Source organism: Capra hircus, chromosome 24, assembly GCF_001704415.2.
Source record: "Capra hircus breed San Clemente chromosome 24, ASM170441v1, whole genome shotgun sequence".
In the NCBI taxonomy this organism is placed as follows: domain Eukaryota; kingdom Metazoa; phylum Chordata; class Mammalia; order Artiodactyla; family Bovidae; genus Capra; species Capra hircus.
The window spans coordinates 48,581,204-48,603,501 of NC_030831.1; the positions used below are offsets into that span (position 1 = coordinate 48,581,204).

A 22,298-nucleotide genomic window follows, 5' to 3' on the forward strand; every position below is an offset into this window, starting at 1 on the left:
CAAAAAGGTTGGGGACCTCTGATTTAAGTCCGCAGATCTAGCTGATTTCCTGTCTGCCTAAGTCTTTCCCTGCCTCCCCTGCACAAGTAGCATCAAGCTCTCTCCGTGCAAGTTCTCCCCAGCCACCCTCTCCAAGCTTGATGACCTTGACCAAGTACCTGACTTGGCCGTTTCCTCCTATCTGGACTGGGGATAATTAAGTCTCCACCCTGCCGCCACCATCTCGGAAGGCTGTCGTGGGAATTAAGCACAACGGTCACCGAGGAGGGACTTTGAAAGCTCTGAGGCCCCAGTCCGATCTGAGGGTTTCCACGAGAGCCTCAGGAAATAGGTGTTGCACATGGCAGCTCCCTGGGGCCCCCTGTGCTCATGTTCCTTGTGAGCAGGGCAGCCGTGGAGGGGGCGCTGCCGGCCGGTTCCCTCCGTGTTTTTGTAAAGGGAATCGGGTGAAGGAAATGTCTTGGAATAGACAATCTTCCTAAATCCCCCAAAATAACCTCAGTGGAAACAATTGTGGTAACGTCCACTCTGCCGTTATTGTTTTCAGTCCACAGCAATGGGAACAATCTCCCGGCCTTTCCAACTCAACTGGGAATCAGCTGGACTTCCAGGGGCCTGGAAACAAAGGATTGTGCTTTGAGGGCCTCTCTAGGTCTTCAGGGCCCACTCGGGCTGGAGGCAATCCCATGGTCTGTGTCCAGTGTTTCTTTTCCTCCCAGCTTCCCCTGGGGAGTCTTGTTTGCTAGCGATTTTCATGTTTTCCCATAGGTAACCTTGGGGAAGTTACCTCCTGTCTATCTGAAGACTTCAGGAGAACACTTGGGCTCTAGCTTTTCCTCCAGTGAGTTAGCCTTGTGCCCCAGACTGGAGACCTCGGGAGGCTCAGGGGCTCTTGCCCACCCCCTCCAGATACAGTCAGCCCCTCCTCTGAAAGTCTGCCTTGACGTTCCTCCCTCGCCCTGCTCACAGGTGCTCCTGTCCCCTGTCCCTGTCTGTTCTTCTTACCGGTCTCTTCAAAGCATTGTCCTAGCATTTTCGCCTAGTCCCCTCTCCTGTCCCCACCCTGCCCGACTCCAGGCGCCATGCAGCTTCGCTGGCCCATGGGAGAAAGTCTGAAACCCTCTGCAGGGCCTCCAGAGTCTGGAGTCTTCCCTCATGACCCTGAGCACTCTTGTCATCTGCCGCCCTCTAGGTGTTGCCCCCAGTCTTCCAGGACAGCCCTGTTTCCTTGGCATTTTGTCCCTTTTTGAAAAGCTCAGCCTATTAATTGTGTGGCTAAATTTGATTTAATTTTCTACTTTTGTTTAAAAAAAACAATCATTCTGACTTGTTCTCCTTATCTCTGGCTCACCACGCATAAAGACCAGCCTCCTCCTTGCCTCTGTGTGCTGAGTCCTCCTTACCATCTCTCTGCTCCAATTCTCCCACCCCTCAGAATCTCTTGTTTCTTGTTACCTGTATGAAGCGCTCTGGTTACTCTGCAATCTAGAGTCAGTTCTTTCTGGAACATGGTTCCCTGCAGCATCACTTCTCAAACTTCATGTGCAGACAGCATGAAGATCTGATTCACAGGTAGATTCTGATTCCGTAGGACTGGCCTGAGGCCAAATTCCTGCATCCTTAACCAGCTTCCAGGTGATGCCAATGCTGCTGGTCCATGGACCACACTTAGAGCAGCAGGATCTCATAACCATGGTTTTCAATTTTTGCTGCATATTGGCATTACCTGAGTGGTTTTTTATTTAAGATACCCATGCCAATCTTCTACCCTCGGACAGTATGATTTTATCGGCATGAGGTACATCCCAGGCATTGGCATTTTTTAAAATCTCTCCAGGTGATTGTGTGTGCTGAAGTGTGGCAACTACTACCTTATTACATTGTGTGAATATGGCTAAGCCTGTTATGAGCTTGCCCCAGTTTTCCAGGGCAGCCCTATTTTCTTGGCATTTTGTCCTTTTTGGAAACCTCGGCCTGTTAATTGTGTGATGAAATTTGATTTACCTTGTCTCCCTGCAGAGACTGTGTGCGTGTGTGCATGCTAAGGTGCGTCAGTCATGTCTGACTTTGCAAGCCTGTGGAATATAGCCCACCAGGCTCCTCTGTCCATGGAATATTCCAGTCAAGAATATTGGATTGGGTTGCCATTTCCTACTCCAGGGATCTTACTGACCCAGAGATGGAACCCGGGTCCCTTATGTCTTAGACATTGGCAGGGGGGTTCTTTACCACTGGTGCCACCTGGACAGCCCGCATAGACTATAATTCCTTCTAAAGCAGGACTTGGTCTTTTTTCTTTTTTTTTTTTTTTTTTTTGAGAATTGATTATTGACTGACAGTTAAATATTAGGCCCCCTAAGTTTGTTTGTTTGTTTGTTTGTTTTAATGATTAAGCAGTGTTAATAGAGCTCATACCACCAGTAGGGAATCATACTAGATGTCAAGAGGGAAACAAAAATAAGAAGGTCTTGGATTTTGCAGAGCCCAGTGAAATCTACACAGCACCAGTCCTGGCAGGGAGTTGCCTGCCTGGATGGCGTGTTTTCAAGGGCTCCGGATGTGTTTCCTCTTCTCCCTCCCCACTCCACGTCCCCACCCATGAGGAGAAAAAGAAACAATTTCTCCCTCCCTGGTCACTTATTCCAAAAACACCACCACTAATGTTTTGGTTTCCCTTTCAGTCTGAGGCAGTGGTTGCTGACCTGACCATCCTTTAGAACTACCTGGAGAGCTTTGAAAATCTCCACTGCCTGGGCTGCACCTGAGTGTGTGCATCAGAGCTTCTGATGGGGCCTGAGCCTCGGGAATTTAAATCTCCCCAGGGGGCTGTCCGTGAGCCTCCAGGGCTGAGAGCCACTGACCCAGGGTTCTTATTGACTGAAATGTAGGTAACACTCCAGTTATCCTCCTCTCGGGGTGGAGGGGACTGAGTTTGTCAGAGCCTTTCCTGAAAGCAGGTTCTGCTAGCAGGAGGGAAGCAAATGTGGGGATGCCAGGCACCCGTCGGACACGAGAGCTCACACCGCATCATGGGGAGGCCAGAGGGGGGAGACAACGCTGCTGCAAAGGACACTTGGCCACCCAACGTTTCTCTAGAGCAGGGTCGCCGCGTCATGGTCCATGCACCGAATTCCAACCCCCACCAGTCTTTATCATCAGGTTTTCTTGGAACACAGCCACCCCTTCGTGGCTGCCTCTGCTGCATACTGCAGCACTGAGTAGTTGTGACAGAGACCGCGCAGCCTGCAGAGCCTAGGATATTTAAGGATCCGGCCCTGCACAGAAAAGGTTTGCCAACCCCTGCGTAGAGAGTTGATCCTGCACGACCTCCCTCTGAACCTCCCAGGAGGCTCAGTGGTAAAGAACCCGCCTGCCAGTGTAGGAGACGCAGGTTCGATCCCTGGGTCGGGAAGATCCCCTGGAGAAGGAAATAGCAACCCACTCCAATATTCTTGCCTGGAGAATCCTTTGGACAGAGGAGCCTGGTGGGCTACGGTCCATGGCTTCGCACAGAGTCAGACACACCTGAGCACGGCATGAATCCCCCTTCTGGACGGTCCTGCAGTCTGTCCATCAACACAAAGGCTGGGCATTTCAAACACCATTTCTTAAGACTCTGTAATGTTGTAGTTGCTCTTAAAGCAGGGCAGGGTGTCCTCAGAGATGTGCTGAGAGTTAAGTCCTGGCTGGGCTAAGTTATGGCTCCCTTCACTCAGCCTTGGGGTGACGGGCCTTTGGTGGCCAGTACTGTGGGCTGCCACCCCCTCGCCCCAAGCAGCCTCTGTGGGTTCCCTCAGGGGGCCATACCAATGTCACTGTGTTCCTGATGGGCTATGAGGTGAGAGGGCTGGGAAGCCCCACACCAAACCTTGACAGATTGAAGAGGCTGGAGCTGGGAATGGACTCCTTTCCTGCCCGAGGAGGATGGAGTCAGGGGAGGGGCTGCAGGCATGAGCTCTGTAGATGGAGGGAGGAAGGGGATGAGACCTGTGCTTGACCAGAGCCTTCGCTGCAGAGTCCTGTGTCCAGGCTCTCGCGTTACCCTCCTTCCTTCTCCGGCCACCACTGTGCCCCTGAAAGTAGGTCAAATCGCTGTCTGCTCCACAGGCTCAGAGGGAAAGAGATACCAACTAGGTCATCAGAGCTGCTGGTGCCTGGTGAGCCAGCCGAAACCAGTGGCCACCCAATTTAAGACAGCCCATAAAGACTCTTTTATGTGGCAGGGAACCCTTAATGGCCCACATCCACACAACAAAAGGTCAGCCCTGCTTTCTGGGAATGGAACAAGTAATTGAATTTCTGAAATGGTCCATTTCCTGTAGTCAGAGAGAGGTATAACCCATGTCCTGAAAGTATTCACTTAAAAAATTAATAAGCTGGAGGCAATTATTTCTTTTACCGAAGGTATTTGCCATAGGACATAGAATATCCTAAGATAGTGAAAGCACAATTCTATACAGAAAAATTTTTGCATGCCAGCAGATTTTTAGGAACTCGTTTCTATCTGCTGCTTTCCCATCTTTCATAATTAGGAACCTCAGTAAGACCATGTTCCTTAGACTTTATCATTTTTGATGGCACACCATCAGGGAGGTCCATTATTTTTGCACGATATCAATCATATTAATACTTAGCATGGCAGCTTTGCTGTTAGTGACTTAATGTGGAAGGAGGGAGAGGGAAAAAGCAAGAGTCCACTAACAACAACCCTGTGAATTTATGCTATGATGGGGGCTTCCCTGATAGCTCAGCTGGTAAAGAATCCACCTGCAATGCAGGAGACCCCAATTCAATTCCTGGGTTGGGAAGATCCGCTGGAGAAGGGACAGGCTATCCACTCCAGTATTCTTGGGCTTCCCTGGTGGCTCGGCTGGTAAAGAATCTGCCTGCAATGTGGGAGACCAAGGTTTGATCCCTGGGTTGGGAAGATCCCCTGGAGAAGGGCAAGGCTACCCACTCCAGTATTCTGGCCTGGAGAATTCCATGGGCTGTGTAGCTGTGTAGTCCATGGGGTCACAAAGAGTTGGAGACGACTGAACAGCTTTCACTTTGCCATGCGGTGATGGTCTGCAGAGTGAATCCGGAAAAACCACGCGTGGGCCAGCCCCTTCCATGGCTCGTTGAAAACCGTGCTTGTTCGTGTTCTCCTTCTGTTAGCCAGTGCTTGCTGAGCACCCGCTCTGTGATGTACCCGTGCACAGTCCACTGGGGTGGCACCTGGGGGTCTGCAGCCCTGAAGTTCTGGATCAGCTCCTGCTTGGTTGGCTCTGGGTCTCAGATCTGTGGCTCTAACGGGCATTCTGTTACAGGTCCATCCCAGGCCTCTGAGTTAATGTCCCAGCTTCACCCACCACACACTTGCTGTTTTTCATTAGATCTGCTGTTAAATCTGCTTAATCTATCCTCCCAGCTTCCTTTTCCTCTCCTGTAGAGAATGGCTAATAATAGTATCTCCCTCTCAAGGTTCTGGTGAGGTTTAAATTAGTTAATACATGGGAAACTCGGAACCCTGCCTGCCTCCGTAAGTGATAGACACTGTTATTATCATGATCGTAGCTCGAGATCCTGGCAGATATAATTTAGTTCCTTCTATGGTAAGAAGACTTTTTGAATACCTTCCAGGAAAACAGAATTGCTCACTCAGTGGAAGGGAGCATATTTCTCGGGCAGGACTGGAGGGGAAGGAAAGACTTCACAGGCTCGCTTCCCCTCATTGTTGGCCCAGCTCATCCACATGAGACTCTAGCCCAAGGATGCCCTCGCCTTGCCCACCTGCCCATCTCTTCCTTTATCTTCTTGCTGCCTGGAGCTGGCCTTGGAGATAGCCGATAGAGCCAGTTGCCAACAGCTAAGGAGTGTAAAGTTATGAATAACCTAGATAGCATATTAAAAAGCAGAAACATTACTTTGCCAACAAAGGTCCGTCTAGTCAAGGCTATGGTTTTTCCAGTGGTCATGTATGGATGTGAGAGTTGGACTGTGAAGAAAGCTGAACGCCAAAAAATTGATGCTTTTGAACTGTGGTGTTGGAGAAGAATCTTGAGAGTCCCTTGGACTGCAAGGAGATCCAACCAGTCCATTCTGAAGGAGATCAGTCCTGGGTGTTCATTGGAAGGACTGATGCTAAAGCTGAAACTCCCATACTTTGGCCACCTCATGCGAAGAGTTGACTCATTGGAAAAGACCCTGATTGGGGAGGGATTGGGGGCAGGAGGAGAAGGGGACAACAGAAGATGAGATGGCTGGATGGCATCACCAACTCGATGGACATGAGTTTGAGTGAACTCCAGGAGTTGGTGATGGACAGGAAGGCCTGGCATGCTGTGATTCATGGGGTTGCAAAGAGCCTGCCATGACAGAGTGCCTGAGCTGAGCAGAACCGAAGGGTGTAAAGGCAGGGTCTCTCTCGAGTCTGAGCTGTCTGCCACACCTGTTCTACCTTTCACGTCCCCACCCCCAACCATTAGCATCATCAGACAAGTGGAAGATTCTTGTTGCACCTCTGCAACATGTAAGATGCTATTTTGGACATGAAACTAAAGGCTCTGACAAGGAAGGTCGGACCCTGAGGTCTCCCCTGGAGTCCCCTAGGCTTTACCTGGGCTGTGGTTGCGGCTGTCATCCTGAATTCCCCTTCACCCCCAATGCTTTCACACCAAGCAAAGAGCACAAATCCAGGGCAAAAAGCAGTGGCCAAACCCAGGAATGGCCACTGACTGGGGAACACCCCCACGCCCCCCCAAGGAGTGGCCATTGACCGGGGAACATCCCTCTGTCCCCACCCCCAACCCATCAGTGCCTGCCTCCCACTCACAGTTTGGGCCAGCCTCCCTCACAACTGCCTTGGGCAGGAGAAGCTTTGTTTTGAGTCTCTTAAGGAGACCAGGTCTGCCTCGTTGGAGCCTGCCACCCAGTCATCCCCCTGCCGTAGCAGACTGGGACTCCTAGATTCCCTGCAGTGTGTGATCCTGCAGATCGCGGTCCTCCGCTGGTGGGACTGACCCCTCTCAGCCTGTCTGGCCTCAGCTCTGCTGTCTCTGGGCTAGGCTGGGCACAGGCACACCCCCACTTGAGTCCAGTAAACTTGTGTGGCAGGACTGGCCAGATGTGTCTCTGTATTTCATCTCATTTGACTCCCAGCATCTCGTTTAATCCTCATGAAGGAAGTAGATTTAGGCTCTCCATTTTAGAGAGAGGGGACTGAGGCTCAGCGAGGGGAAGCAAGCCCCCTCCTGCCTGGCTGGCCCTGCCTCTGGCCTGACATGTGGAGTTGGCAGCAGTGAGTGTCACAACCCAGGTGCCTGTGGGGCCGATCCGTGGGCCCTGAGCACCCACAGTGTCATCATTCCAGGGCAGGCCGGCCAAGGAACAGTAACCGTGGTCCTCAGAGAGCCTGCGGCGTAACCAAGGATTGGGCAATGCACGTCTTCAATACCTCTTCCATGTCCACTAACCACAGGGGAATTGCTGAGCACTTGGCCTTGTGGTTACAGATCGAGGACCAGTGAGCCAGTGGAGCATCCTGGCTTCTTGCAGCACGGGAACTTTTGCCTGGTCGACAGCCACAGTCTGTGGGTTCTGTGCCCATGGGTCACCTATCTATTGGCGACCACCTGTTGGTGATAGACAGAATGCAGGTGGCCCAGCTCTGGTCCATCCAGGGCTGTCGGTCGTCTTAACTTTTCATCCAACAAGCAGTCATGGAAGACTGTGATATCTAAGCCACTGTGGGGCCTGTGGAAGTGAAGGCAGCATGGCCCCGAGCCCCTGAAAGTTGGCAGGGTGGCTAGAGAAGCAAGCTTGCTAGCAGCTACCTAGTCTGCTAAGACACCTGGCTGGAGTGTTAAGAAGCATGTGTCCAATGTGCTGTGTGACCACACGGGTGAATTCCCCTGGGTATTAGTATCTGTGTCGTAGGGCAGGGGTGGGTGTTTATGCCAGTGGCTCAGCCTCTTCTGAATGCAGCTGGGGAGCTCAGGGCGTCACTGGCTGGTGGACACAGAGTGACTTCGTTCTAGGATGGTGTTACTTGGGGTTTGGGCTGTGGCTTCCCAGCGGGCTCTAAAGGGGCGTGGATGGAAAGTCAGGAAGTCTCAGGGCAGGGTCTCTGTGTGCATGTGGGGTGCTCCCGAGCCTGGAATTTCAGACTGTGCCCTAAAAAGGAAGAGGGCCGTGGGGTGTGCAGAGGATGGGAGCGCAGTTGGGAAACCGCTGGTGCTGCCTATCCTTTGGTTCAGGTCAGTCGCTCAGTCGTGTTCGACTCTTTGGGACCCCATGGACGGCAGCACGCCAGGCTTCCCTATCCATCACCAACTCCTGGAGCTTACTCAAACTCATGTCCATAGAGTCAGTGATGCCATCCAACCATCTCACCCTCTGTCATCCCCTTCTCCTCCTGCCTTCAATCTTTGCCAGCATCAGGGTTTTTTTCAAATGAGTCAGAATCGCATCAAGTGGCCCAAGTATTGGAGTTTCAGCTTCAGCATCAGTCCTTCTAGTGAACATTCAGGACTGATTTCCTTTAGGATTCACTGGTTTGATCTCCTTGCAGTCCAGGGGACTCTCAAGAGTCTTCTCCAACACCACAGTTCAAAAGCATCAATTCTTGGGCGCTCAGCTTTCTTTATAGTCCAAGTCTCACATCCATATAGGACTACTGGGAAAACCATAGCTTTGACTAGACAGACCTTTGTTGGCAAAGTAATGTCTCTGCTTTTTAATATGCTGTCTAGGTTGATCATAACTTTTCTTCCAAGGAGCAAGTGTCTTTTAATTTCATGACTGCACTCACCATCTGCAGTGATTTGGGGGCCCAAGAAAATAGTCTTTCACTGTTTCCATTGTTTCCCCATCTATTTGCCATGAAGTGATGGTATCCTTATCCTTACGCCTATCCTTATATGTCAGATAATCTCCTTTTATCCTCCTGCTAGTCTTCTGAAATACTACCTTTTCATAGAAGAGGAAAATAGAAGGCTCAGGAGGGTAGGGATCTAGCCAGGCTCCCACAGTAGGTGGCAGTGATGGTATTTAAAGCCAAACCGATTGAGTCCGATCTCTGCCCGACAGCCCCGAATCTGTTGCTTAAAGCGCCTGGGACTGGCTCTGCCAACCCTGGGACAGCCACCCCGCTGCTCCTGGTTGCTCCTTTGTCGCAGTCTCCTGCCCTGTCCCCCAGACCAGCCAGCTTTGGCCCAGCACTGCGGATACAGAATGATGAACCATTCGCTCACAGGTGGCCTTGAAGGCCCTCCCTGCGCAGTGGAACTCGCCTCAGGATCTCAATGTCTCTGGCAGAGGTGTTTGGGGCAAAGGCCCCTTCCATGACCCACCGAGGTCCTCACACTTACTGTATTCTGACTGCTGCCCGCTTATAAAATGAGCCACGCCAGAGTACTTTTGGAAGAGGCAAGAACAAAGCCATTAAGATAGTCCTCCTTGTAGCTTCCGCTGGGGCCTTTGCCTTTCTGCTTCTGCTTCTGTTAACTTCAGAGCCTTCCAGTAACTCGAAGGGTAGTCTTGGGCATCCCTTCCTTCCTCTGCCGGTTCCTTGCCCCGTGGGTGTCCCTGTGACCTCCCTGGCTCCGGAGTAGTAACTCTGCTTGTGTATCTGTGCTCTCGGCAGCCTGGGAACTTCTTTGGGACACAGGCGGAGTCTGGGTTTTCTCTGTCTGTGACGCGCCGTGTGCTCACTGAACGTGGTGGGCATCTTCTGTTGTTGAGTTCTCACTCCTCCAGAATCCACTGTTGCCTCAGTTCCCAAGATGCTTTTTCAGCCTCCCAAGGACATAAAACCATTCACAGCTTTCCTCCCTGACAAAGACTATCACTCACCCTCAGAGACCAGAGCGTGAGTATTACTTGGTCTCCTCTTGAGTTTTAGTTGCTGGTATTAGTACTAGGATGAGGAGGAAATGTATAATAGATGCTAGTTGTCCAACAGTGATGAATGGGAAAGCTTCATGGGCTTTTCCAGGGTTTGGGTCTTATCTCTGTCATGGACGCACCATCCAGTTAGAGACCAGAATTCAGGCCACATGTGTCCAAAGGTGCCCAGGCAGCTTTCCCAGAGGCTGCAGAGCAGACCCTGTGTCCTTCCCGTGGTCACTTGTACCTGGTGTGTTTCTGGAGCACCTTCCTGCCTCTGGTCTGTAGCAGCAGAAAGCTGTTGCCCTTTCAGGTTAGCAGCACTTCCAGGACACCCAGTAAAAACCACTCATCCAGGAGATGAGGAGCGTCTGGCTGCCAGCTCCATTCTCATGGGGCTGTCCCTGCATCAGCAGGAGCCCTGGAGGGGGGGATGGTGCGGGGAGGGGGGGATGCAGCTAGGATTCCTTCTAGACTCTTGGTCCTGGGCTTGTCACTTGGATGAGATCCTGAGCCACTGGGTCTCACATGGTCTTCAGCTCAGAGAGGGTTATAATCACCATCCAACAGCCCTCCCTGTGCAGGCATGCATGTATACACACACACACACATCACAGGAGTACCTTGGTTGCAAATGGGAAACTGATCATGATTGAAAAATCAGGACTTTAGTAATTGTTTCCTTTACATTTTATACCTCATAACATAGACACAATTCCCTAACATTTTTCTGTTAGCTTGAGGTCCTATCTTTGGCATCAACGTTGTCATCTATTTTTTCTGTTTGCTCAGAAATTATCAAGCCCATGTCGTTTGTATTTGGCATTGCCCAGGGGATCCTTCCTAATGTGGCTGGCTGCGAGAGGGGGCAGGGACGCCCATGTTTACTTTGCTGGACTGCATGGATATACTAAGATCAGCTGGAACACCACCTAAAGTTGCATCATGCTGAACTATTTAGGACTCTTTTGGTCACACGGAACAGAATCCCAACTCAAAATTTATTTAAAGATACATGACGCAGGAGGTAGGAAAAGCAAATATTTTCACCCTCATTTTTCACAAGGAGCACAGGGCTGGGCAAGATAACTGCCCAGTGGTATCCCAGTCAGGCAGCCGTGCTGGAGCCCAGGTTGCCTAACGGCTCTGTGGGGGTTACTAGTCAAGTTACGGGGCTGTTACAGTGAGAAACCCAACTTGAAGGAAAAAGGAGGGATAGGTTTTGTTAGCTCAGGGCATCTAAGGAAGGCCACGTTCCAGCAACCTGACCTCTGTAACCGCACCCCTATACAGGCTCAAATCCCCGCCTTCTGGATGAATGCTGAGGGTCCACACCCCCAAAGACCTCCACAGGCAGAATATTCATGTGCAGTAGACCCCACTGGGCTTCCCAGGTGGCGCCAGTGCTAAAGAACCCACCTGCTGGTGCAGGAGACATTAAGAGACCTGGGTTTGATCCCTGGGCTGGGAAGATCCTCTGGAGGAGGTCATGGCAATCTGCTCCAGTATGCTGGAGAATACTGGAGAATCCCCATGGACAGAGGAGCGTGGTGGGCTACAGTCCGTGGGGTCCCACAGAGTCGGACACGACTGAAGCCACTTTGCAAGCACGCCTGCACAGACCCCACTAAACCCTGACCAGAGAACTTTGGTTACACTCCTTTTCTGGAAGAATGTCCAGGTCTTGTGGAGCCAACATCCAGTCTTTCAGAGTAGGTGAAGGGGAGGTTTACAGTTCAGGGTGCAAATGGGGGCGGCCAGAGGCAGGGGGTGAGCGTTGATCGCTCAGAGGCAGTCTCAGCACCTCTGCCCTGTTGACCTTTATCTGTGTTTTCATATTGGGACTCCAGCTGAGGTATTGTTCTTAAAAGGGTCTCGGCTGATTAAAACAAATAAATTAAAAGAAAAATTAGAAGATCACGAACTGAGACATGAGTTAGCCCGCCCGACCCCCACCTTTTATTCTGAAACAGGTCAGCTGCTCTGAATAGCTGTGCAGCCTGGAGATTCCAGGAATTTTAGAAACATTACCTGTTTGTTTCAGCTTGGACGTGACCCACACATCCTGCCCACGTGGAGCTTGGTAGGATAGCTTCTTAGAAGCTATGAAAAAAAACATGACCCCAGCAAGAGGAAGGCTCCACTGTTGAGACAAACTCATTGTCAGGGGAGCTGTACTTGGTATTTTTATGGCCCCTTAAGTTGCCAAGTGCTGTTTCCTTTGTACTGTTTGCCTTCGGGATGTCTCCCCATGTTGGGCCGGAGACAGAGGGCCCTCAGGCTTGGCCTGAGTCTGTCCTGCCTCCGTGGGGCTCCAGCTCCCCGGGCTCACCCAGTGGGTGCAGCAAAACCAACATCCAGTTCTTCTGGGTTGCTGTCCATGGCGCCCTCCACTGCGGGTCATCTGGAATTTTCTGGAGAGGAGGAAGCCATTAGTTTCCAGGTGTTTCAAAGCATTCTCGGGAGTGACAGGTGGGACTGATACTCAACCTTGGGAAGAAGAGGAGGGGGCTGTGGTTTCCAAGAGGCCAGGATGGAGATTCGGTTATCCAGGAGAGATGGATAACCAAGTGGGCAGGTGTCTGGAGAGGGCGGGCCTGGGGCCACAGGGCTTACCTCTCAGGACACTGCAGTGTGCTAGGAAAGGCAGCCAACGTGTAGAAAAGGACCACATTCTGCGTGTCCTGGCAGTGGAGTCCTGTAACCCTGTATGTATTTCTGGCTGGGGTCACCTTGGGGATGGCTTTGAATAGTGCTGCACGTGGAGCCTCCCATCGCCGCATGGCCTGGGCTGGGATCCTCAGCCTTGCTTTCCAACCTCGCATGTCCCAGCTGCTCCAGCTCCCCCTGAAGGCCTGTCCAGGTCAACCACAGTCAGGGTGGGGTCTTCACACAGCGGGAAGAAGCTCTCCTGTTTTTGTGTTATGCACTTTCCCTTTGCAGAGAGCCGGCGTGTGAGAAATGACAGATCCATGAGAATAGGTCTGGATGATTTCCATCAGACCCAGGTCCGGGTTGGGGGGGGGGGGTTTAGCGGTCAGAGGTCGCAGGTCACGGGAATATCAGGGAAATCTCCTGCAAGGAGGAAGTGGGCCTAGAGTTCTGTGAAGCTTCCGGCCATGGGACTGAGCTCTGTGTGGCCCTTCGAAACCTCATCCCGCAAGACTGAAGGGGAAGCAGGCAGAGCAGTGAGTGGGGGCCCACAGGCACAGCCCGTGGAGAGAGGGGCAGGGGCAGGGTGAGCTCCCCTGGAGAGGCGGGGCACGGAGGCCTGCCGATGGAGCCGTGGTCAGGTCATCTCAGAGGCCGCGGGTGCAGCAAGGGTTAAGTGGGTGTGCAGGGCCTGGCCCTTGTCCTGGCTGACTTTGGAATCTCAGCCCCGGGTGAGACACCGTCCCAGAGCCCTGCCTCAGGGCCCGAGAGGTAGCGAGGGGTGCTGTGTTTGCGCCACCACTCCTCTTGGTATTTCTGTCCAGAGACCTTACTCAGTAGAGGCTCAACCAGCATGAGGCTCCCACCTACTTTCCTTCCCTTCTCTTCTTCAACAGATACTTAATTAATACCTACCTGAGCCCGGAACCCTTGCAGGGCTTCGTGCACGTGGTCTAAGAGCCAGATGGGTCCTCGCCCTTTGAACTCACCTGGGGGGTGAGGTTTAGGATTGAGGGGCTCATCTGGCAGCCGCCCAGCCGGGGACCCGGGTCCAGGGCACCACCAGGTGGCCAGGAAGCAAAGGAACTTGCAGCCTCGGGTCTCCTGCACTCAAGGTGTCTCCCCTTTTCCCTCCTGTCTCCTGTGAACTAACCTGGAGGGTGAGGCCCGGCCAGGAAGCATGTCCCAGAGCCAGGTTACATGCTGCCTGTCCTGTAGGAATTTTGCATCTCATTTCAAAGAGATCAGGATCATTGTGAGGGCTGAGACCTGGGTAACAGACTGAGCTGTTGGTTTGATAGGGGGCTGGAAGACTGCCCCTCACCCAGACTGAAAGTGTCGTGCGTGGAGTCTGGCATCCCACCACGGGAAGCGCCCATGAAGTTTCCAGAATAGCACCGCGTGGGGTCAGTAGCACTAGCTCACCAGGAAGAATCGGATAGACTCAGGGACCTCCCATGTCAAACAGGATCTCAGAGGAGAACCTGGGGATGCTGAGAGCACCGGAGAGGAGGCCGTCGGGCAGGCCCCGAGCTGTGGACGCCTGCCCGGGTGGCTGTGTAGGATTGGGCCAGGAGGGCCAGGTGGATTTGTTCCCTAGGGCTGCGGGAACACAGTACCGTCAGCTGGGTGGCTTGAAAGCAACACACATTTGCAGTCTCACAGTTCTGGATACTAGAAGTCTGGAGTCAGGGTGTCAGCAGGGCCACCCCACCCCCATCCCTTCCCGGAAGGCTGGGAAGAATCGTCTCTTGCCTCTCCTGGCTTCGAGTGGCTGCCAACAATCCTCGCCCTTTTTTCGGCTCAAAGCTACTCCCCTCCAAACATTACCCCCATTTTCACATAGCCTGTGTCTCGGTCTCTAAATTCCTTCTTGTAAGGACACCGGTCATTGGGTTTAGGGCCCACCCTAATCTTTAGAATGACCTCATTCTAACTCCATCCTATTTGTGAAGACCCTGTTTTCACAATATGGGGACTCCAGCTGGTCTTTCGGGGGCACCTGATTCTGCCTGCTGTAGGGGTGAAGAAGACAGTCCAGGTGGCACCGTGCGCGCCTCTTCGGTCAGGAGCCCCCGCCCGGCCCGCGGAGCGCCAGGTGCTGCCTCCCCCTCCTGCTGAGCCGGCTCGTTCTAGACACCCCACCTGTGCTGTGGGTATTGCTGGCCTGCAGGCTGAGGTCCTAACATACCTTCTTCTCTTCCATCATGCGCCTGTCCACCCATTAGCACTCTGCTCAGGGAGCACCCCGGGTGAAGGCCTCCCTGCCCCTGCCCCAGGCAGAGCTGCCTGCTCCTCCCTCCTGGCTGCCAGAGACGTCGGTGCACGCGGCGGCCTGCGCGTCTGCGCTCCCCCGAGCTCCCAGGGTTGGAACTGGGGCTCTTCGTTCTGCTATTTCCCCTTTGATGCCCCTGGCACGTGGTTGGCCTTCAGAGCTGCTTGGGTGAGGAAGAACCAACGATGGCCAGATGGACAGATGGACTGATGGCTAGTCGGCAAGTGACAGAGGCGTCTCCCCTGACCACCCCCACCCCTGCGGCCCTCATCCCTTTATCCTGCCTGGTTCTGCTCCGTAGGATTTTCCATCATTGATCATATTATCTATGTGTTTGTCCTTTCTCTCCTGTCATTAGGAGTGCTCTGTAAGAACAAGCATTTTGCCCATTGCTTTTCCGCTAATGTATCTGCAGTGTCTAAAACAACAATATTTGTAGGGTGGGTGGATGGGTGGGTGGATGGATGGGTGGGTGGATGGGTCGGTAGGTGGGGAGTGTGGGGCATGGGGGAGGGGAGCTATGGCTGGATGGTACATCACTCTTATCACAGAGTCAGCTGGTCTCAGTGCCACCCATCACACGTGTTGGCTTGCTCAGCATGCTTGCATGACCCTCCCTCCTGAACCCGAACCCTCAGACCCAAGATGCCTGTTTATAGCTGCCATCTGAGCGTGAGGCCCCTGTATTCCCAGCCTAGGGTCAGCAGCTCTGCTGCACCTGCCTTAATCCCCCAGAAATACCTGCTGTCCCAGGTTGTGAGGTATTAGCCTCAGCCTGCCCCAGGATGGGCGGATTTTACATAATGGGTTTTTGCAACCCGAGCAGTAACATGGTGCCCACAATGCCACATCCTAGGCCAGTGCTGACCTCTGGGATGGGAGTGTGTGTGTGTGTGTGTGTGTTACACGTGTCCTCTGCTAGAACTGCATGCAGGAGTATTGTCTTCCCTCCCTCCCTAGAGAGGCTTGGTTTATAGAATCTACTTGTCTCCCAGGCCCTCTTAGTTATTGAAAGTGGTCAGAGGTTAGACAGAGGGGAGCTGCAGCCAGGTCTCAGAGCTCAGGGAGAAGGGTTCTTATGTGGAGAGGTGGAAGAGAGTAGGGGGGCCGGGGGGTCCAGGGGGATGCTGCAGAGGCCCGCCTGACTGGCTGACCAAACTCACACACCAGCTGGTGATCGAGAGGCTGGTGGGGCTCTTCTTCATTTGCAGGGGTGGGGGTGGGGGTGGTGCTCATACCTGGACTGATGTCCACCTGGGGCTCTTTCGGAGCATGGGATAGAGGGATTTATTGAGTAAAGAAATAGAACAAAGGCTACTATATACTCTTAAATGGTCATTCTGACCTGATGAATTTCCCATTCTCCACTCAAAGGGTACATTCTGCTAATATCTAAAGAGCAGGGAGAAATCTCTGGTCTAAGCCAGAGCTCTGTTGTCCCCTGGCCAGGCCTGGGGGTACCAGTTCATGCTCCTCTCCAGGTTCCTTACTAGTCCTTCCTGTCACTGGATACCCTGTCCTGCACATACCACCCTTTCCAGCCCTTTTGTAGGAACTGTGTTTTAGGGCAGCTGCTTCCTGGAAAGTAATTGAATGGGGTGGGGGAACATTTTTCACAGTGGCTGGATCTTTCTTTTTTAAACACTTGCTATTCCCTCTACCTAGAAAATTTTTTCCACCTTTAAAAAATTAGGATATAATTCACATGCCATAAAATTCACCCTTCAAAATAATATGAATAAATGGTTTTTAGTATATTCGTGAGGTTATGCAACTGTCCAGATTCCAGAATGTTTTCATTGCCCCCAAGGAAACCTGGAGCCCACTGGCAGCCACTCCCCAGTCTGCCTCTCCCCAGCCCCTGGCAGACACGCATTTACTTACTGTGTTTTCACATTTGCCAATTCTGGACATTTCATAAAAACAAAATTGAACTATATGGGGATTTTTGGTGATTAGCTTCTTTCCCTGAGCATGGTGTTCTCAAGATTCATCCATGCTGCAGCCTGTATCAGAATCCCCTCCCTTTTCATGGCTGTGTAATACTCCATTGTATGAAGCCACCACATATTCACGCAGCCATCAGTTAAAGGACATTTGATTTGTTTCCGTTTTTGGCTGTTATGAATACTGCTGCTTTGAACACATACCAGCCTCATCTCTCACTAGGGGCTTTGAAGAACTTGGGCTAGCCTGGGTCAGCGGCTAATCTGATGGCAGATCTTAGCTAAACTCACAGTCTCCCTCGTTCTTCCTCTTTTGGCCTTGTGTTTCCCTCTCTTGACACCCAGATGCCCTTGTTTTGGGGGTAGTGGGCAGCATATTGGGTTGTGTGTGTCACGTGGTACCCCTGCTAGTCTGAATCTGAAGAACAACGGGGCTGATTGAAGTAGGTCCTCCAGTGAAACCTGTATAAATTCAGTGCACCCCATTTTATGCAGGACGGTTTGAAAGTTCTACACAGGTGCCCCAGGCATTCATTTATTCACCGTGGTGCCAGTAGGCTGGGGCCCAGGTGGCCTTGTGGGTGGGGCCAGTCCTCTATAGCACTGGCCTTGGGGTGCTCCTGGGGAAGGAAGACCTCAGGAGTGCAAAGCTTGGCTCTGTCACTTTGTTCAACTGATTTCTGGTCTCCCACTGGGGTCCACCCGCTTTAGACCAAAGAGAACACAGGCAGAATTCCTCCGCCCTTTCCTAGCATGCTGCCTGGTCCCCACACTCTCTGCTAATTCCCTCCATCTTCCCTCACCTGAGCTTTCTTCACTCTCTTCCCCATAAACTGCCTCCTCTGGACTCTGTCTGCCAGGACTGGGGGCCTGAGAACAGGAAGCAGAGCAGCCTTGCTTGTCCTGGTGCACTCAGCTCAGCCCTGAGCAGAGAGGGTCAGGGTGACAACACCAGCGATACTTACTGAGGTTTGCTGCATGCCAGGCACTGCTCTATGTTCTTTACATGTTTATCAACACGGTTAACCCTCAGAGGAACCCTAGGAGGCGGATGCTATTATTATCATCCCCATCTCACAGATGTGGAAACTGAGGCACGTAGAGGTTAGGTCACCTGTTCAAAGTCACATAGCCGTCAAGAGGAAGTGTGGCTCCAGAGCCCAGACTTTTAACTACTCTGACATTTTATATAGACACTGGAAAAGCTTGAAGGCAGGAGGAGAAGGGGACGACAGAGGATGAGATGGTTGGATGGCATCACCGACTCAATGGACATGAGATTGAGCACGCTCCGGGAGTTGGTGATGGACAGGGAGGCCTGGTGTGCTGCAGTCTGTGGGGTCGCAAAGAGTCGGACACGACTGAGCGATAACTGAACTGAACATTCATATTAGTGATTTGGAGGCAATGGAAGGACACAGAAGCCAGAGCAGCTTTGTTAGAAGCCCAGAGTGGTCCTTCCTGCCCCCCGGGCTACTCTGAGTCCTGGCAGAGAGTTGGAACTCCATGAGTCTGGGTCACCAGGGCAGCTCCCCTCTGCTAAAGCCATGGGGAGCGGGGAGGCAGGGATGCAGATCAGAGCCCAGGACTCTGGGGCCTGGGCAGGGGAGGCCAGCCCCTTGTGAGCTCCTGGAAGGCCAAGTGTCGGGACAGCTCCCTCAGCCCAGCCCCAGGGCTCGGTTCCCCGTCCAGGCCTCCGGCTTGAGAGGGAGCCTCGGCTTCCTGCCATTGTCTGCGCTGGGCCCGCCCAGTGTGTTCCTGCAGTGACCTGAGGCTGGGAGGGAGAGAAGGGGCCAGCCCGGAGCTGGGTCAGGGTGGGAGAGGGGAAATGAGAGGGGAAGACTTGGTGTTTTTCCTTGTTTGTGTTTTGTATTAAAGAAAGCAAATAATATCCTTTGAGAAAACCATTAAACAAAGCACATCCTCGGGTTGCAGGGGCCCATTGTGGCTGCCCGAGCAGGAATTCATTCATGCCTTCTCGCCGATTGTTGGAGGCAAGAGACAGGCTGTGAGGGAGGGACCGACATATAAATAATGTAAGTTAAATAAAATCTGAAGTGTGCCGTTCCCTCCCTGGACTCAACAGGCGTCTTAGGGTCGGCGTCTGAGAGGCCAGGGTCCCTGTGTCCTCCTGAGCCTGTTGTCCCCCCAGCGCCCTCATTCCCCCCCGAGGAAGCACCTCGAGGCTGACGGGGTTACCAGCGTCCAAGGCTGTCCAGCCCTGTGGTCGGGGGCAAAGCCCAGAGAAGGCAGCCCACCAGGACCCTCCACTGTGGAGCCCGAATCCAGAGGGCGGCATGCACTGTCCCCATCGAGGGTCTGGGCCTCAGTCTTCTTGTCTATAAAGTGCAACTAGGAGCTCACGGGACTCTTGCCCTCTCCAGCACACTGGGCCTATCACACCCTCTGACCCTGTGCACACCCAGGGCCCTGTGGGCGGCATGGGGACCACGCTCAGGCTGTGCACTCTGCATCACGACCCGTGCCCAGATGTCCCGCGTCCAAGCCAGGCCACTGCCTCCCTGCAGACCGCCAGCCTTAGGTATGCTCAAGCCTTCCCACCCTGCCCCAGCCAGACCATAATAGAAGGGCAGTGCTGTCCTGCATCCCACCAGAACACACTTTCCTGGGGAGAGGGGAACAATAAGAAGAGAGCTGGCTATCAGCCCACCTTCTGCAAATAATTCTGCCTGCTGTTTGGCTTTTACTCCATCAGCCCTGCATGGTAAGGAAAGGGTTTCTCTCCAGCCTCGATGTAAATATATTGGTGGCTCAGGTGGTAAAGAATCCACCTGCAACGCAGGAGACCCAGGTTCGATCCCTGGGTCGGGAAGATGCCCAGGAGAAAGGAATGACAACCCACTCCAGTATTCTTGCTTGGAAAATCCCACGGACAGAGGCGCCTGGAAGGCTACAGTCCATGGGGTCGAGAAGAGTCAGACATGACTGAGAGACTAACACTTCTCTCCAACCTTGATGTAAACATATATACGTAGTTGTTCTCATGATGACAATATATGCAAAAGACCAACCTTAACATTTTCCACAATTTAACATTTAAAAAACATTAGCTATTTGCATGTTTCCCCTAAATACACCCCAGGAGTATAAGTAACAAGGATCTTTGGTTAAAAAAAAAAATCTGCATGAGGCCTTCTGGACTAGGATGAGGAGAAAACTGGGTCCTAGCACATTCCTTCTGCATGAGGCTCAGGGTTTGCAAGGAGGCTGTGTCTCCTTGGTCCTCTCCACAGCTCATAGAAGATAGTCACATTCCCCTGGTGTTAGGAGGCCTGATGTTGGAGGGTTAGCTTGTCCACCATCGATTCCAGTCTGATTCTCTTGCTAATTCTCTGCCACACCTTGCACACCCTCTTCCATCTCTCCTGACCTGAGTGTTCTCATTTGAATGGCTGGATTTGACAAAGTCTAGGGACCCCACTGTTCTTTGGTTCTATGATTCCAGCATCATCACCTGGTGGGAAACGCGTGGACTCAAATATTCTCCGTTTTTCATTCTGGATTTGGCGGTCAGAGCCTAGCCTTTCCAAACCCTCAATTTGGTTTTGTTGTCATAGATGTTGTTGTAGGTTAGTTCATACTCGGAAGTTCTTTGCTGTCTTTCAGATTTACTGACGCCCCTCTTCCTTCCCCAACCACACAGGGCTACCACCCGATGCCCCACGAGGTAGAGATCGCGCACACGAAGAAGCTGTTCCGGAGGAGGAGAAATGACCGAAGGTAGGAGACTCGATCGCCAGCTTTGGGTTTTCTTTGCCTTCGGCCCTTGTGTAGCTGCGGTCCTGGCCTGCATTTTGCTTTTCCTGGTCACTAGCCGATACAATAAGAGGTGACATGGCTGCAGTGGGGTTGGTTACAGGGTGAGTGGGGGGCGACCTTCTCTTGGGTGGCCCCGGGATTGGATCCCTGCAGGAGTCCAGGGCAGATTTTGCAGTTGAGGAAGAGGAAAGCTCTTTGTACCGACTGGGCAGCCACAGTAGCAGTCCTCGGGGTACTCTGACCTGCCGGCGTGTGTTTTGACACACGGCCTCCAGGAGGCTCTGGAGCTCACAGTTCTAGGAGTCTCTGTCTCTCCTCCACCCCGTCCCTGGCCTGGCTGGACTGGGCTGGGACAGCGACACACAGATCAGCAGTCGCACACGCTGCTTCTCTCGAATGCCTTGGGACGTGTCAAGGGGAGTGCTGTCCTAAACTAAGGCAGAAACTGGGATCTCCCCTGAGATGCCAGCTAGGTGACAGCAAGGGGCCAAGAAAAGGGCCTGGGGTAGCTCTGGATAGGAGCAAAGAACTGAGGCTGGGCGTCTGGGAGGCTGAAACTTTGTTTCCTGAAAGGGTCTCCAACAAGGAAAGACCTTCAGAGTGTGTTTCGAGTGGAGAAGTTCAGCTGCAGAGCATTTCTTTCATGTGGCCACTTGTGCAAAAGCAGGGCCAGAGTATTGAACGTGCGTAAATGATTTCTGGATGAAAATGAGGGAGGGCAGAAGACAAAGAGGGAAAAAAGGAAGGGAGGGAGCAGGGAAGGCTCTGCTTGAAGAGTTTCTCCTCTACAGGGGATTTCTTCTTAGATAAAGGCGGTAGTTATGGTTTTACCTTTATTGAACAGAGACTGTTCTCAGAGAGCCAAGAAACAGCCCAGCCAGCTTGCTTGCTCAGAGAACTAAAAATACCTCTTGTGCAGCTTCTTGGAGGCAAGGTTTGCCCAAGGTCCCTGATTCCCCCCCCAACCCCTCGCCCTATACACACACACACATACACACACACACATACCACATACACACACACACACACCACATACACACACACCCCACACACACACACATACCACATACACACACACCACACACACACCACACACACACACACCACACACACACACCACACACACACCACACACACACCACATACACACACATACACACACACCACATACACACACACACCACACACACACCACATACACACACATACACACACACCACATACACACACACACCACACACACACCACACACACACCCCACACACACACACACCCCACACGCACACACACCACATACACACACATACACACATACCCCCCACACACAGCCACACACACACACATACACACACACACCACACACACACCTCCCACACACACACCACATACACGCACACACACACCCCACACACATACACACACACACCACACACACCACATACACACACATACACACACACCCCACACACACACACAGCACATACACACACATACACACACACACCCCCACACACACATACACACACACACCACACACACACATACACACACACACCACACACACACACATGCACACACATACATACACACACACCACACACACACATACCACATACACACACACCACACACACACACACCCCACACACACACACCACACACACACCACACACACACCACATACACACACATACACACACACCACACACACACCCCACACACACACACACCCACACGCACACACACCACATACACACACATACACACATACCCCCCACA

General features: G+C 52.5%; 1 protein-coding gene across 1 annotated transcript in view; it reads left to right on the top strand.

The window, feature by feature from the left end:
- Positions 1–22,298, top strand: part of CTIF (cap binding complex dependent translation initiation factor) — a 327,661-nt gene that overhangs the window by 155,257 nt on the left and 150,106 nt on the right. Inside the window, 1 exon segment of the mRNA XM_018039521.1 lies at positions 20,405–20,481. Within this exon segment, the coding sequence (XP_017895010.1) occupies positions 20,405–20,481 (77 nt within the window).